Source organism: Coregonus lavaretus (genome assembly GCF_964263955.1).
Source record: "Coregonus lavaretus genome assembly, chromosome: 9".
Classification (NCBI taxonomy): Eukaryota; Metazoa; Chordata; class Actinopteri; order Salmoniformes; family Salmonidae; genus Coregonus; species Coregonus lavaretus.
The window spans coordinates 10287592-10301677 of NC_139996.1; the positions used below are offsets into that span (position 1 = coordinate 10287592).

A 14086-nucleotide genomic window follows, 5' to 3' on the forward strand; every position below is an offset into this window, starting at 1 on the left:
AGGTCTTTGAGCTGGCAGGCCTTCCCCGGGAGGAAGAGCAGCTCCGTCTTGTCAAGGTTGAGCCTGAGGTGGTGTACCGACATCCAAGCTGAGATATCTGCCAGGCACGCAGAGATGCATGGTCGCCACCTGGGTGTCAGAAGGGGGGAAGGAGAAAAGTAGTTGAGTGTCATCCGCATAGCAATGATAGGAGCGACCATGTGAGGATATGATGGAGCCGAGTGACTTGGTGTATAGAGAGAAGAGGAGAGGGCCAAGAACCGAAACCTGGGGGACACCAGCAGTGAGAGTACGTTGTGCAAGTTATGAGCAGTCAGCAGTTCACACACCAAGTACGCTACTGGGAAGACGGGCAGCACTTAAAGTAGATGGCCCTAGCTAGCAAAAAGACACTACTAGACAACAGATGAATACAAAATTATACTTATCACTCCTGGAGATATCAGGAGTCCTCTAGCTATAGAATATGACAAGGATTGAAAATGATTTGCCAGTAGATTGTCGACATGATTCATGATGACATCTTATCTAGCTTGCTAGCTAAGATTTTTAAAATATGTTGACATATAACGTGATTTAACATCATTTTATCTGTGGCCAATGACCTTGAGCCTTCTTGGATGGGCACTTCTACTGTATATCTGTGGTAGCACCCCAGGGGGGCTTGAACTGCCTAGATCTCCCGTAGATTCTACAGTGCAACCAGAGAAGATTAACAACACCTAAGCTCTTTGCTTTCGCTGGCTGCCCCTCCACCACAGAAAGCACTGAGCTAGGCTGAAACAGCTGCATTTTGGAGCCTCATTACTCAAAGAAAGAGACCAAGTTTGTATGCTGCTTTATTATTATTATTTTTACATCTGCTGAACTGTAAGTGACACTAATTATTGCAAGACTTACATGCAAAACAGGTGGTGGTCGAAACAGGTGGGGCTCTGAATGACGGGTCACCAATATTCCCAGGGGTGTTGTAGAATCTAGGCTACTACAGATTGCTCAATTTGGAACACTTACCAGAGTTATTTAACTAATGTTCCAGATTGGTGGAATTTCGAAGCTTGTTGTTTTGCAATGAGCAAATAATTGGTGGAATTACAAAGCTTGTTGTTCACCAATATGAAGATTCTGATTCCAAAAGGAGGGAAACAAAACATGATGGGGTGAGAAGAAAAGAAGCCACATCAACAAAAAACTAACGAAAACAGAAATGTGGAACTTGTTATTATTTATAGATCTACTTTGGCTCTTAAATACCTTTTCTAGGACCTGGCATCCAGTTTGACTTTGTAGCTACCTGCTGTGATGAGAGCAACATGATGATGTAGTTCCACCCCTGGAGGATGAGGAGGTTAGCCCTAAGTCGTGCTGCGTTAAACTCAAATGTAATGTTAATGGTTATTACATAATGCATATTTTGTAATGTAGCTGTTTCAAACCCTTTCATCCAGGTTGACTTTGGCCCTCGGATCTCCCTGAGCAAGTGAAAACAGACCACAGGAAAAACACATACCTTGCATTGTTTCGCACTGGGCCCCCGGCCCTGTCTCTTGTTTTCGCTAGGCGTCTGCAGGTCCATAAAACACACCCTCCCTGACTGTCTCCCTGGGCCCTCTGAAGCGCTGCCAAAAGCAATCATGCTGTTCATTATAGATATCATATAATAACGCATAGGTAGGGGGGAGAACTCTGGGTAATTCACGACTAGGACCATATAGCGGAGAGAGAGTGATTTAGTTTGATAACTGATGAAAGAGCGGGTTTTCTCTCCATTGGCTCAAAGGGGTTCTAATGCAGCGTTTCCGTTAGGAGAATATGGCGCCGGACATTTGACCCGCAACATTTTAATTTACCAGACATTTGAGAAATCTGCCGGACCCATATGCATTGGGTGCGTAACCTTATTAGGGCTTCCACCCACGGTGCTCAGAATTACAGAAATCACATTTAGATTATGGTAATTAATATTAACAGAACATGCAGGTCGAGGATGCAACGATGTGCGGTCCTTCTTACCGATGTGCACTTTGAAGATGTTAGAATAACTGTCCACATTTACTTTTCCTCAGCCAACAAGACGAGTAACAAACAGCAAAATCACTACCCTATGTCAATCTACCATCCCCCACAGTAGAAAAGTTTACATAATCTGTTGGGCAGCTTGTCGAGAAAAGAAATGGCCTATTCCAAACAGACTCTGGGACAGATGTGGGAAGATGAATCCCAAATTCATACAACCAGTAGGCCTAGGCTACATAAATAAATTTACACCACATGACCAAAAGTATGTGGACACCTGCTCGTCGAGCATCTCATTCCAAAATCAAGGGCATTAATATGGAGTTGGTCCCTCTTTTGATGCTATAACAGCCTCCACTCATCTGGGAAGGCTTTCCACTCGATGTTGGAACATTGCTGTGGGGACTTGCTTCCATTCAGCCACAAAAGCATTAGTGAGGTCGGGAACTGATGTTGGGCGATTAGGCCTGGCTCGCAGTCGGCGTTCCAATCATCCCAAAGGTGTTCGATGGGGTTGAGGTCAGGGCTCTGTGCAGGCCAGTTAAGTTCTTCCACACCGATCTCGACAAACCGTTTCTGTATGGACCTCGATTTGTGCACGGGGGCATTGTCATGCTGAAAAAGGAAAGGGTCTTCCCCAAACTGTTGCCACAAAGTTGGAAATACAGAATCGTCTAGAATGTCATTGTATGCTGTAGCGTTATGATTTCAATTCACTGGAACTAAGGGGCCTAGCCCGAACCATGAAAAACAGCCCCAGACCATTATTCCTCCTCCACCTATGCACTTGGGCAGGTAGAATTCTCCTGGCATCCGCTAAACCCAGATTTGTCCGTCGGACTGCCAGATGGTGAAGTGTGATTCATCACTCCAGAGTCCAATGTCGGTGAGCTTTACACCACTCCAGCCGTTGCTTGGCATTGCGCGTGGTGATCTTAGGCTTGTGTGTGGCTGCTCGGCCGTGGAAACCCATTTCATGAAGCTCCCAACTAACAGTTATTGTGCTCACGTTGCTTCCAGAGGCAGTTTGGAACTCGGTAGTGAGTGTTAAACCGAGGACAGACGATTTTTACAGTCTTCAGCGGTCCCGTTCTGTGAGCTTGTGTGGCCTACCACTTTGTGGCTGAGCCGTTGTTGCTTCTAGATGTTTCAACTTCACAATAACAGCACTTACAGTTGACCGGGGCATCTCTAGCAGGGCAGAAATTTGACCAACTGACTTGGAAAGTTGGCATCCAGTGCCACATTGAAAGTCATTGAGCTCTTCAGTAAGGCCATTCTACTGCCAATGTTTGACTATGGAGATTGCATGGCTGTGTGCTCGATTTTATACACCAGTCTGCAACCGGTGTGGCTGATATAGCTGAATCCACTAACTTGAAGGGGTGTCTTTTGTATATGTGACCGACCGCCTCGATTCAGTCTTATGTAGCAACATTTGAAATGTTTTTTTTTTTTTTACATTGGATAAAAGTAGAGACTAAGAGCTAGACAATTCTATATCATACACTGTAGTTGAGGAACAATGGGAAAGTAATTCTGCTTTGAAAGTTGATAAACTTGTAACCCCACTTTTGAGAAAATGGCCCTTGAATGTACTGGATAGTTATTCTTTGTCTACACCCATTCAGCATTGTTCACACACTCTTAAGCCTTAGCCCCACCCATCTCTTTAAGGATTCACATATGAGGCCATGTGGTGTAAACACGCTATATCAAATAAAATCTATGTTTATTTGTCACATGCACAGGATACAGAAGTTGTAAACGGTACAGTGAAGTGGTTACTTGCATAGTAACAATATCAAAAACAGAAAGTGTCCATATATAATATTTTATCATTATTAGATTACATTTACCCGACACACTTGTCTAAATTGATGGGTCATGTGAAGGAAATGCTATAACCACCCACAGCCATATCTAGCTAAGTGGATTCATGAAATACAATAGATGGCCGTAATCACCCCCAGATACACCTGGCTAATTTGATGGGTCATGTAATAATCCGGCCGAAGTGGAGTCTTTTGTTTAGACATGTAGCTAGCTAGCTAAACAATGAACCGGCATAATCCCAACTCATACTACTACCAATACAAACATTGTCATAGCTGTAGTATTGTCACGACTTCCGCCGAGGCTGCCTCCCCTCCTTGTTCGGGCAGGCTTCGGCGTTCGTCGTCGCCAGAGTACTAACCACTGCCGCCACAAACATCATATCAATTGTCTTGTCAATCACACACACCTGGTTCTATTCCCCTAATTAGTACATGTATAAGTGTTCCCTCTGCCCCCTTGTCCTTGTGGGTGATTGTTTGTTGTGGAGGTTAGTAGCTCGGTGGAGCTCTTGTATTTGGTATCGACGGGAGTATTTTTCCCGTGTGCCTTGTATTTTCCAGTGCACCTGTTTGACGCATTTCTGCGTAAACCTGTATTTTTCGGATTAAAGCCTGTTTCTGTGATTTACCATCCTGCGCCTGACTCCTTCAACACCACCTTATCACAAGTATGAATCTGCAGGTAGCTAAAGCTAACAAACTAGGTTCAATGTTAGCGAGCCAGCAAGCTAATGTTTGCTAGCTAACTAACAGTACGCTTTAACTTGCAATAAAAATGACTTAAGAAATGATTAACTTATATGTGAAAATGTAGCTAGACTCTTACCGTATACATGGATGAACGCTTCACGGAGGACTGGATCAATTTAACTCGGTTTTGTTTGTAGCTACATCTTGTTTGGCCAGCGTTGTCAAGTCACTCCGGTTCACACTGACCTTGGCATGTACAGAAAGTAGCCCATCACTTTTTCCAACTGATCTGTCTAGCGCTTGCTACATTCAGGGCATCAATGTTGTTGAGAAAAATAGCAAAACTTTTGTAGTTATTGATGGCTAACGTTATATCTTTCAAAAACGGCGAGGTAGAAAGGACTGTCAACACATACTGAACAGCTCATGTTATAGACAGAAGCGTGTTACATGGCAGACCAATCCAAACTCATCTCCCAGCATGTCCAGCCCATCCATTATCTCAGCTAATCATGGCTAGTGGGAAGGTTCATGTCTTTTTCTGTGGCTAAACCAACTATGCTCGTAATTTTAACAATTTTATTCGTATTTATGGATGGAATACAAGTTTGTTATTAAGGCACATGAAAGTTCACATGTTCCAGAAGGCATTTCTGCCAAAAAACGCATTTTGATAAAAAATAAATGTTTACATTCAAATGCCTCTCCTGTGAAGTAGTGACGTGCGACATACGCCTAGTTTCCTGAAACGAGTCACATATATAATCTATGTTAAAAAGCAATGAGTCTGATGCAACAGATCAGAATGTTTAGCTTAAATGTTGATAAACTGTTATTTCTTCACATTATAACCGCAGAAATGATGTTCCATAATACAATTAGCGGGAAAACACCTTTATCAAAAGGGCACTGCCCATGCCAGCGGTTAATGTGACAAAATATCCTTTAGAGATTTAGAAAGAGAGGAGGTAAGACATGCCTCATAATATGTATTAGAACGTTCAGGTTTTAAACAATTAACTATATATTTTTCAAAATACATAGTCGACTGCCTCCAGACTCAGTGGTGTGTGACGTGCTGATGAAGTCTGCCTTCCGTTGTCATTTGAGATGCTGTAGCAGCAGCTCTCGCGCTGTCTGACAGATTTTCTGCTCAAAGTCTCTGTATCTGTATGCTGTACGCGTGTGATTAGATATATAAAGAATATACTGTAGCCTACACATGCGCCAATTTAATTTCACCAAATTATGCAAATTAACCTATAGACTGATAAGCATGACTATATTTACATTTTACATTTTAGTCATTTAGCAGACGCTCTTATCCAGAGCAACTTACAGTTAGTGAGTGCATACATTATTTTAATTTTTTTTCATACTGGCCCCCCGTGGGAATCGAACCCACAACCCTGGCGTTGCAAACGCCATGCTCTACCAACTGAGCTACATCCCTGCCGGCCATTCCCTCCCCTACCCTGGACGACGCTGGGCCAATTGTGCGCCACCCCATGGGTCTCCCGGTCGCGGCCGGCTACGACAGAGCCTGGATTCAAACCAGAATCTCTAGTGGCACAGCTAGCACTGCGATGCAGTGCCTTAGACCACTGCGCCACTCAAATGAATTTCCATCGACTGGTATTTCCATCAATGAATAGGTTACAAAGCATTATTTTGCCATGGGATTTTTTCTTCAACTCCTGGACAATTGGCCGGTGCCAATTTTATTTAGCCGACTCTTAACGGCTAACGGAAACCCTGTTCTGATGGTATGGGTGATGTATGGCAATTCAATGTTTTGGTAGACAGACACAATAGAGACACATTTTTTAACTAGTGTCACAACACAGACCTAAATATTTCTCTGTCATTCAAGGCTCCCATAATTCCATTAGGCAAAACCTCTCCCACCATCACTGTCAAAGTTGCAGCTCCAGCAGCCATTGCGCCCTTTCCAAATAGACTATTTTTCAAGTTACAAAGTTTTTTCCCCATGTGCACAGGATACAACAGCTGTACAACAGTACAGCGAAATTCTTACCTTGAGAGCTCTTTCCTAACAATGCAGTGATAATAACAGTAGTAAAAGTATGAATAAAAACCACACAATAACTACGATGAGAGTTGAAGAAACACGAGAATTCAAGTATATACAGGTCAATGGCAGTACCTTATTCAATGTGCAGGGGTATTGGAGTGGTTGAGGTGGGTTTATACATACAAAGTGACTGGTAGTAGGAATATATAAATACTCATGGTAATATATCAATTAGATGTAAACAGGAGTAAAAGTGACCAGTAGCAGGATAAATACTAATGTTAATGGCAATCAATAATTAATGGACAGCAGCGTAATGGAGTAATACATCTAATCAATAATCATTTTAGCAGCAGTGTAGGTTGTGTTTGAGTGGCTAGGGACCTGTGGATGGGCATAGAGTCAGTGTGGATAGTCTGTGGGAGAGGGAGAGCAGTAGTTGTTAGCCATTTAACAGCCTTATGGCCAGGGGATAGAAGCTGCTTAGAAGTCTATTTGTCTGAGCCTTGATGAACCGGTACCGCCTGCCGGAGGGGAGCATGGAGAACTTGAAGAATTTGTTGTGAATTACTTGAAAACGTCATACTTTATTCAGCCGCGGGATGATTTTTGTTGGAGCAGATGATCAGGTGGCCGGAGCATAATTATAATAATTTGTACACTGCAAATTGACCACAATTAAGTCTAAAAAGAGATTGTATTTGAAAACAATCATTTTATACCTTGAATTACATTTTATATTTTTTCAATGAAAAACTTTTGGGGGGGCAAAGAAATCACCCACCCCTGCAATAGGCTTACATCAAAACGATAAAACATCAAAATGTGTATCAAATCTTACAGAAGTGCATAATAACCGGTTGTAAAGTGGTGCAATTGACCTTTAACGGTAAATGAAGGGCGTGGTTTTGGCTCAGCCTTGTTAGGTTGTGTCTGAAACTGTACCACAATGGAACATTTGTTATTTTACAGTTTACATTACAGTTATATCCTGATATAGGCCTAATCCTCTACAAACTCATAATTCAAAGCTCCATGACAAGTTCTGAATCCACTGAAGCAATTGCTTCATTGTGAACTGCGTTTGGCCTTTTGTACATCTCCAACATCAAATATTATTTTTGAATACTCTGACAGCCTAGTTTTTGAGGTGTCAAATGGGGGCCACTTTAAATCATATTGCAGGCAGGTAAACTGCCTACGGACGTTATGTTTGACAACCCTGGTTAACTAAGAATTTACCACAGCACACTGCTGAATTTAACAGTCACACAATCTCAGTTTAAACTGCTGAACTCAATACGACAGTCATTGAATTCCATACTGCACACCACCTCCTCTGCTACCTCGAGGCTCAGACCTAGGCCTCTGTAGTAAATCCTACCTACTATGCTATTGCTATGCTTCTGTTATGTCTGGATTAGCATTTCTTCTTCCTTTTTTGTGTGTGAGACAATAAAAGTAACATAACATGCATTGCATTCCCTGCCAAGTTTTTTTTGTACCCTCGTTTGCCTCCCTAGTTCACAACCAGTAAAAAGCTTTAAAACGTCTCCTGGGTTTCCTCCAAAAATTGCTCTGTAATTGCAACAGATAGGAGGTAAGGAATTGAGTGACATGCATTCCGGGAAAATTCAACCTTGCTTAATCTATCATGTAGAGGGCTCTACTGATATGGTGTGCGAAGTGATAAGTAACTCCTCTAACTTGCTTATCCTGGTGTCCTCCCATCAACCTGAATTGGTCACTTATAATTAACTATAAATTATAGTTGGGCAAACTATCTTGCCATATTTATCATGTGGATATGCTAACATGGAAGGGAAAGTCTTAAACCGATATAGTGTGTGTACTCTGTGTGTATATACTGAGTTTCCAAACAGCTGAAATCTATGTTAACCCATTGCTCAGTGCCAGTGCACTCCTAAGAAGAGCATCTTATAGTACAACAGTAAGTGTTTAAGTATGCTCATTCAAGCTGTATTCCTCCTCCTCTTCCTCCTCCTCCAGGCCCTGTCTTTGATCGTGCTTCCCTTCATCCCGGCCTCCAACCTCTTCTTCCCCGTGGGCTTTGTGGTGGCAGAGAGGGTGCTCTATGTGCCCAGTATGGGATTCTGTGTCCTCGTGGCACACGGCTTCAGGATTGTCTCCCATAAGAGGTGAGTATTACAGTAGCCTGGTCCCAGATCTGTTTGTGCGGTCTTTCCAACAATGACCAAAGGAGTTGGCAAGACGACAAAACAGATCTGGGACCATTTGGAGAGAGTAGTTTCCTTCCAACACAAACTCGCATGGAGTGTAATGGGGTAATAAACGTCTCCCAAGCATAAAATAAGCGCTTTCAAAATGGACCGATCTCAGGGATGGTTTACCGGACACAGATAATAAACCTAGTCTTGGACTAAGAAGCACTTTCAATGGTCCAAGACTAGGCTTAATCTGTGTCCAGGAAACCAGCCCTCAGTGTCTCTGTAGCCACAATTCAAAACCAAATTGAACCAATAGACACCATTATAAATTTGAGTGGGGGTATTATTTGTGCTTTCTATTGTCTTTTACAGTATTTTAACAGAATCACAATTTTTCTAATCGCTTTCTCCCTCTATTGACCAGACACTTGAGGAAGATCTCCTGGCTGATGATTGGAGTGCTCCTCGCCACACACGCAGTCAAGACCTTCAACAGAAACTGGGACTGGGAATCTGAATATACACTGTTTACCTCAGCCCTGAAAGTATGTCGTCCAGATCTCCTCATTTTTGGCCTAACTTACAATAAACTCTCCAAGATTGTTCTCCTCGTTTGTTCTTCCTCATAGTTTTCTTCTTCTGTTGATTGCCTTGTCTCCCCTCAGGTCAACAAGAACAACGCCAAGCTATGGAATAATGTTGGTCATGCTCTGGAAAATCAAAACGATTATGAAAAAGCTCTGAGATATTTCCTTCAGGCCACCCGGGTCCAACCAGGTAAGACATCTCCCATTATTGACTGGTGGACTTCAAAGCTATGGTTGAAGATGAGACGATGACAAGATATCAAGATTTTGATCAATATAATGTAATTGAGTCTGCTCAACGGTGTTATGGTGGAAAACATTGAGTTAAAGTACTTGTATTGTAATTTAAAGTACTTGTATTGTAATTTAAAGTACTTGTATTCTAATGTAAAGTACTTGTATTGTAATTTAAAGTACTTGTATTGTGTGAAAAGGCACTTATTGTCTGAGATCAGTTTTCAACATAGTCAGTTTTCAATTGAATCACGCAAAGCCTTGCTAATCTCTTCTACAGCTACAGATAGTACATTTTTATGTTGGAGAAAAAAAGAGGAGTTGCATTTCTTTAAGATGTTGCCTTGGACATGAGCCATTTTTTACATTCAGAATCACTTCATCAAGGGGAAATATATTATTATTTCTAATAAAGATACACATACATCTACATATATTTCAGGATGTTGTGTATCCCTGCAAATAACAGAATTCATGTTCATGTTGACATAACAATAGCTTTTCCAACAAAAGTGGTCTCTTGGCACAACTTACCCCTGGTATGGGTTAAGCTGAGCATAGGGACAGGGTAAGTTGAGATGCCTTGGGGTAAGTGGGTGATGGTGTACTGTTACAGTGGGTGATGGTGCTGGTAGGTCAAAGTTTAATTCATGGAATGGGGGTGTGGTATATTGTCTATCTTAAATGTATGCCTACATTCAGATATACTGTAGATCTCTCTGTTCAACATCACTTACCCTTCCATTTCTTGACCAGCTGTCTGGGACAGGGATGTTGTTTCCATGTGCCAATTCGTAGGCAAGTTTACATTTACATTTTACATTTTAGTCATTTTAGCAGACGCTCTTATCCAGAGCGACTTACAGTTAGTGAATGCATACATGTTTTATTTCATTTATTTATTTATTTATTTTTTATACTGGCCCCCCGTGGGAAACAAACTCACATCCCTGCCGGCCAAACCCTCCCCTACCTTGGACGACGCTGGACCAATTGTGCGCCGCCCATGAGTCTACCGGTCGCGGCTGGCTGCTACAGAGCCTGGACTCGAACCAGGATCTCTAGTGGCACAGCTAGCACTGCGATGCAGTGCCTTAGACCACTGCGCCACTCGGGAGTTAGCGACTTACAGTCATGTGCGCATACATTTTTTACATATGGGTGGTCCCGGGGATCGAACCCACTACCCTGGCGTTACAAGCGCCATGCTCTACCAATTGAGCTGGTCTGTGAGATTCTTGATATATTTAGCAAGCTCAGACTCCATGTCATCAGATAATACCTTGTGTGCCTCTGCTACTCTATCACAGCCTCTCTTTCACATGTTTGTTTTTTGTTGTTGTCAGTGAACCTCTTCAGTGTCATTCAGTCTATTTTTTCATCCCTTACTGCTGCTCCAATGGACTTCTTCCCTTGTCTCACTTCCTTGGCTGCTCTCTCAAGAACCTCAAAGGGGGCTTACGTTTGTATACACGGGGCATGATGATGTCTGCTTTGTAACAATACAAATGCACTATCTTGAGTTCATATGCACGACATATTGCATAGAACAGACCAAATGTAATAATTTGTATGGGGTATGTTTGCCATTGGCTCAACTTACCCCATGGCCATTGGCTCAACTTACCCCATGGCCATTGGCTCAACTTACCCAGAGGCAAACATTTTGACTATATTATCCCACACAGCTAGAAGGATGCACTTTCATGTTAGGTTTAGGACCTCATATTGTAGCTTAGAAAGACCCAGCTGATGAGCATCTGCTAAATTACTCAAATGTAAATGTATATAACAATCTACTTCGGTTTAGATACAAGCATCATGAAACCTATAATACAATACATTCATTTGACTCTGTTTTTTGGATCTAACGTGCTTAACACTTTTTCCATGTGGTTTCTTCCGTCACAGACTCCCTGAAATGATGACCTCTTCCTAAATATTTGGTCACATGATTAATTTTGTTTATGGTTTCCTAGAAACAAGGAGTGACAGGGTGACAGGGCTGATTTGTCATACAAGTTAGCATATGACATGGTTGACTTTTGTAGAACTAAGACTTTATGACATGGCTGTCCTCATAGAACTTCACTTTTGTGACTATGCAGGCATATGAAACAAATTAATATACTGGGAGGCTAATCTATGCTTACTCAATGTATTGGCCTATGTAAACTGGCAGGTAAGCCTTCTCTACCAACATGGCGTGTACATACTGGTCGTGTCATTGAGCAGTCATACTTGGTTGAGATTTCAATATTTACGAAGTTTCACCACCCAATAGTGTTTTCCAAAGGTTAACTCTGTAAGCACATTAACCCGCTCAGGATTTCCTGCTTAGCTAATCTTTCAGCATCAGTCTGTTGTCATAACTGTGATGTTGAACACTTCACTCCAGCCTGCTGGTTCCCAGAAGGCAATTGTTTTGGCTTTGTTACAAGGAAGCTGTTTTTTTTATTTATTATTTTTGGACAAGGAACGCAAAAGTCATTTAAACTTGATGCCTATCACCATCCACTCCAAGGTTACACGCCTACACAATTACGTTATTAGATTCCATAGAATGAAACATGATGTTGAAAGGTAACCATTAAGTGTTTCACACTTTCGATATACACTTCTCTTGTACAGTGCTGTGAAAAAGTATTTGCCCCCTTTCTGATTTTCTCTATTTTTGAATATTTTTGTACTGAATGTTATCAGATCTTCAACCAAAACCTAATATTAGAGAAAGGGAACCTCAGTTTACAAATAACTGAAACTACTTATTTTATTTATTTAATTAACAAAGTTATGCAACACCCAATTCCCCTGTGTGAAAAAGTAATTGCCCCCTTACACTCAATAACTGGTTGTACCACTTTTAGCTGCAACGACTGCAACCAAATGCTTCCTGTAGTTGTTAATCAGTCTCTCACATCGCTGGGGAGGAATTTTGGCCCACTCTTGCATGCAGAACTGCTTTAACTCAGCGACATTTGTGGGTTTTCAAGCATGAACTGCTAGTTTCAAATCCTGCCACAACATCTCAATTGGCATTAGGTCTGGACTTTGACTAGACCATTCCAAAACCCAATTTCGTGATATCCAATTGGTAGTTACAGTCTTGTCCTATCGCTGCAACTCCTGTACGGACTCGGGAGAGGCGAATGTCGAGAGCCATGCGTCTTCTGAAACATAACCCTGCCAAGCCGCACTGCTTTTTGACACACTGCTCGCTTAATTGGCGACCGTGTCAGCGTGCATGCGCCCGGCCCGCCACAGGAGTCGCTAGAGCGCGATGGGACAAGGACATCCCGGCCAGCCAAACCCTCCCCTAACCCGGATGACGCTGGGCCAATTGTGCGTCGCCTCATGGGTCTCCCGGTCACGGCCTGGGATCGAACCTTTATCTAATATTAGGTTTTGGTTGAAGATCTGATAACATTCAGTATCAAAAATATGCAAAAGTAGAGAAAATTAGAAAGGGGGCAAATACTTTTTCACAGCACTGTGGATACAGAACTGTATAGTATGCAAATACTAGATCTAAGTACATCTCTAAAATACGCCTTTACAAGCCATTTCTCACTAGCCAACTGCCGATTTTGAACTAATTAATTATCCTGTGACATCCCCGTGGCTTTGGCAATCTTAACCACGTCAATGCCTCATAAGCTGCTCTGCTCGTTAAAACCTAAACCCCACAGCCACCCGCCGCCACAGTAGAGCTGTGTTGTGTGTGTGGTCCTATTGAATGGTTGTGTCCCAAAAGTAGTGCACTATGTTGAAAATAGGGTGCCAATTGGCATACACAATGTTCCTCTAAACTCCTTCAGATCAGATCAGATGTACTGCCAGTGTCCAGCCAAGCCACCATCTGACTGCCTGGGCATGTGCTACTAATCTCTAACACCCACGCAGGCTGGAGATCCCTGCCAAATTGTCATAGCTAACCCATGTGCCTTCTCCTGTGGCATGTCCCTGCAGATGACATCGGAGCCCATATGAATGTGGGAAGGACCTACAAGAACCTGAACAAGTCCAAGGAGGCTGAGGACGCCTACCTGGTTGCCAAATCCCTCATGCCACAGGTATGTGACAAGGCCACACACACCCAGGTGTATTTAAGAGGGAAAACATCAGTCGTGTTTGTTATTCCCACTGTTTCACCTTCATCATCCTTTGAGGGACATGACTACGTGAGGAATCGGTAGCTGGGAGGTAACAGCAGCGAGTGGGAGGAACAGTGTTGTTCATTGTGCCAGGGCCAGGCTTTTAGACCAAATCCCTCTGCGGGTTAAGTTGTGTTTTCTATGTGTTGCCAGCTGCATTCACCCTTCTGTATTTATATGATTTATTTAACTATTTTATTTATCCAGACAAGTCAGTTATGAACAAATTCTTATTTACAATGCCGTCCTGGCAATGCTTGATAGATCATTGAGCATCAGGACAATCTTAAAGGAGCACCTGAGGACCCCTGCCTTTTGAAAAGCATACCTTTGGCATGAATTG

At 42.4% G+C, this 14086-nt stretch overlaps 1 protein-coding gene across 1 annotated transcript in view; it reads left to right on the forward strand.

The window, feature by feature from the left end:
* Window positions 1-14086, forward strand: part of tmtc3 (transmembrane O-mannosyltransferase targeting cadherins 3) — a 126893-nt gene that overhangs the window by 76987 nt on the left and 35820 nt on the right. The window contains exons 8-11 of the mRNA XM_084169073.1: window positions 8590-8738; window positions 9193-9313; window positions 9434-9545; window positions 13559-13662. Coding sequence (XP_084025199.1) covers window positions 8590-8738; window positions 9193-9313; window positions 9434-9545; window positions 13559-13662 — 486 coding nt within the window. The remainder of the gene's footprint in view (window positions 1-8589; window positions 8739-9192; window positions 9314-9433; window positions 9546-13558; window positions 13663-14086) is intronic.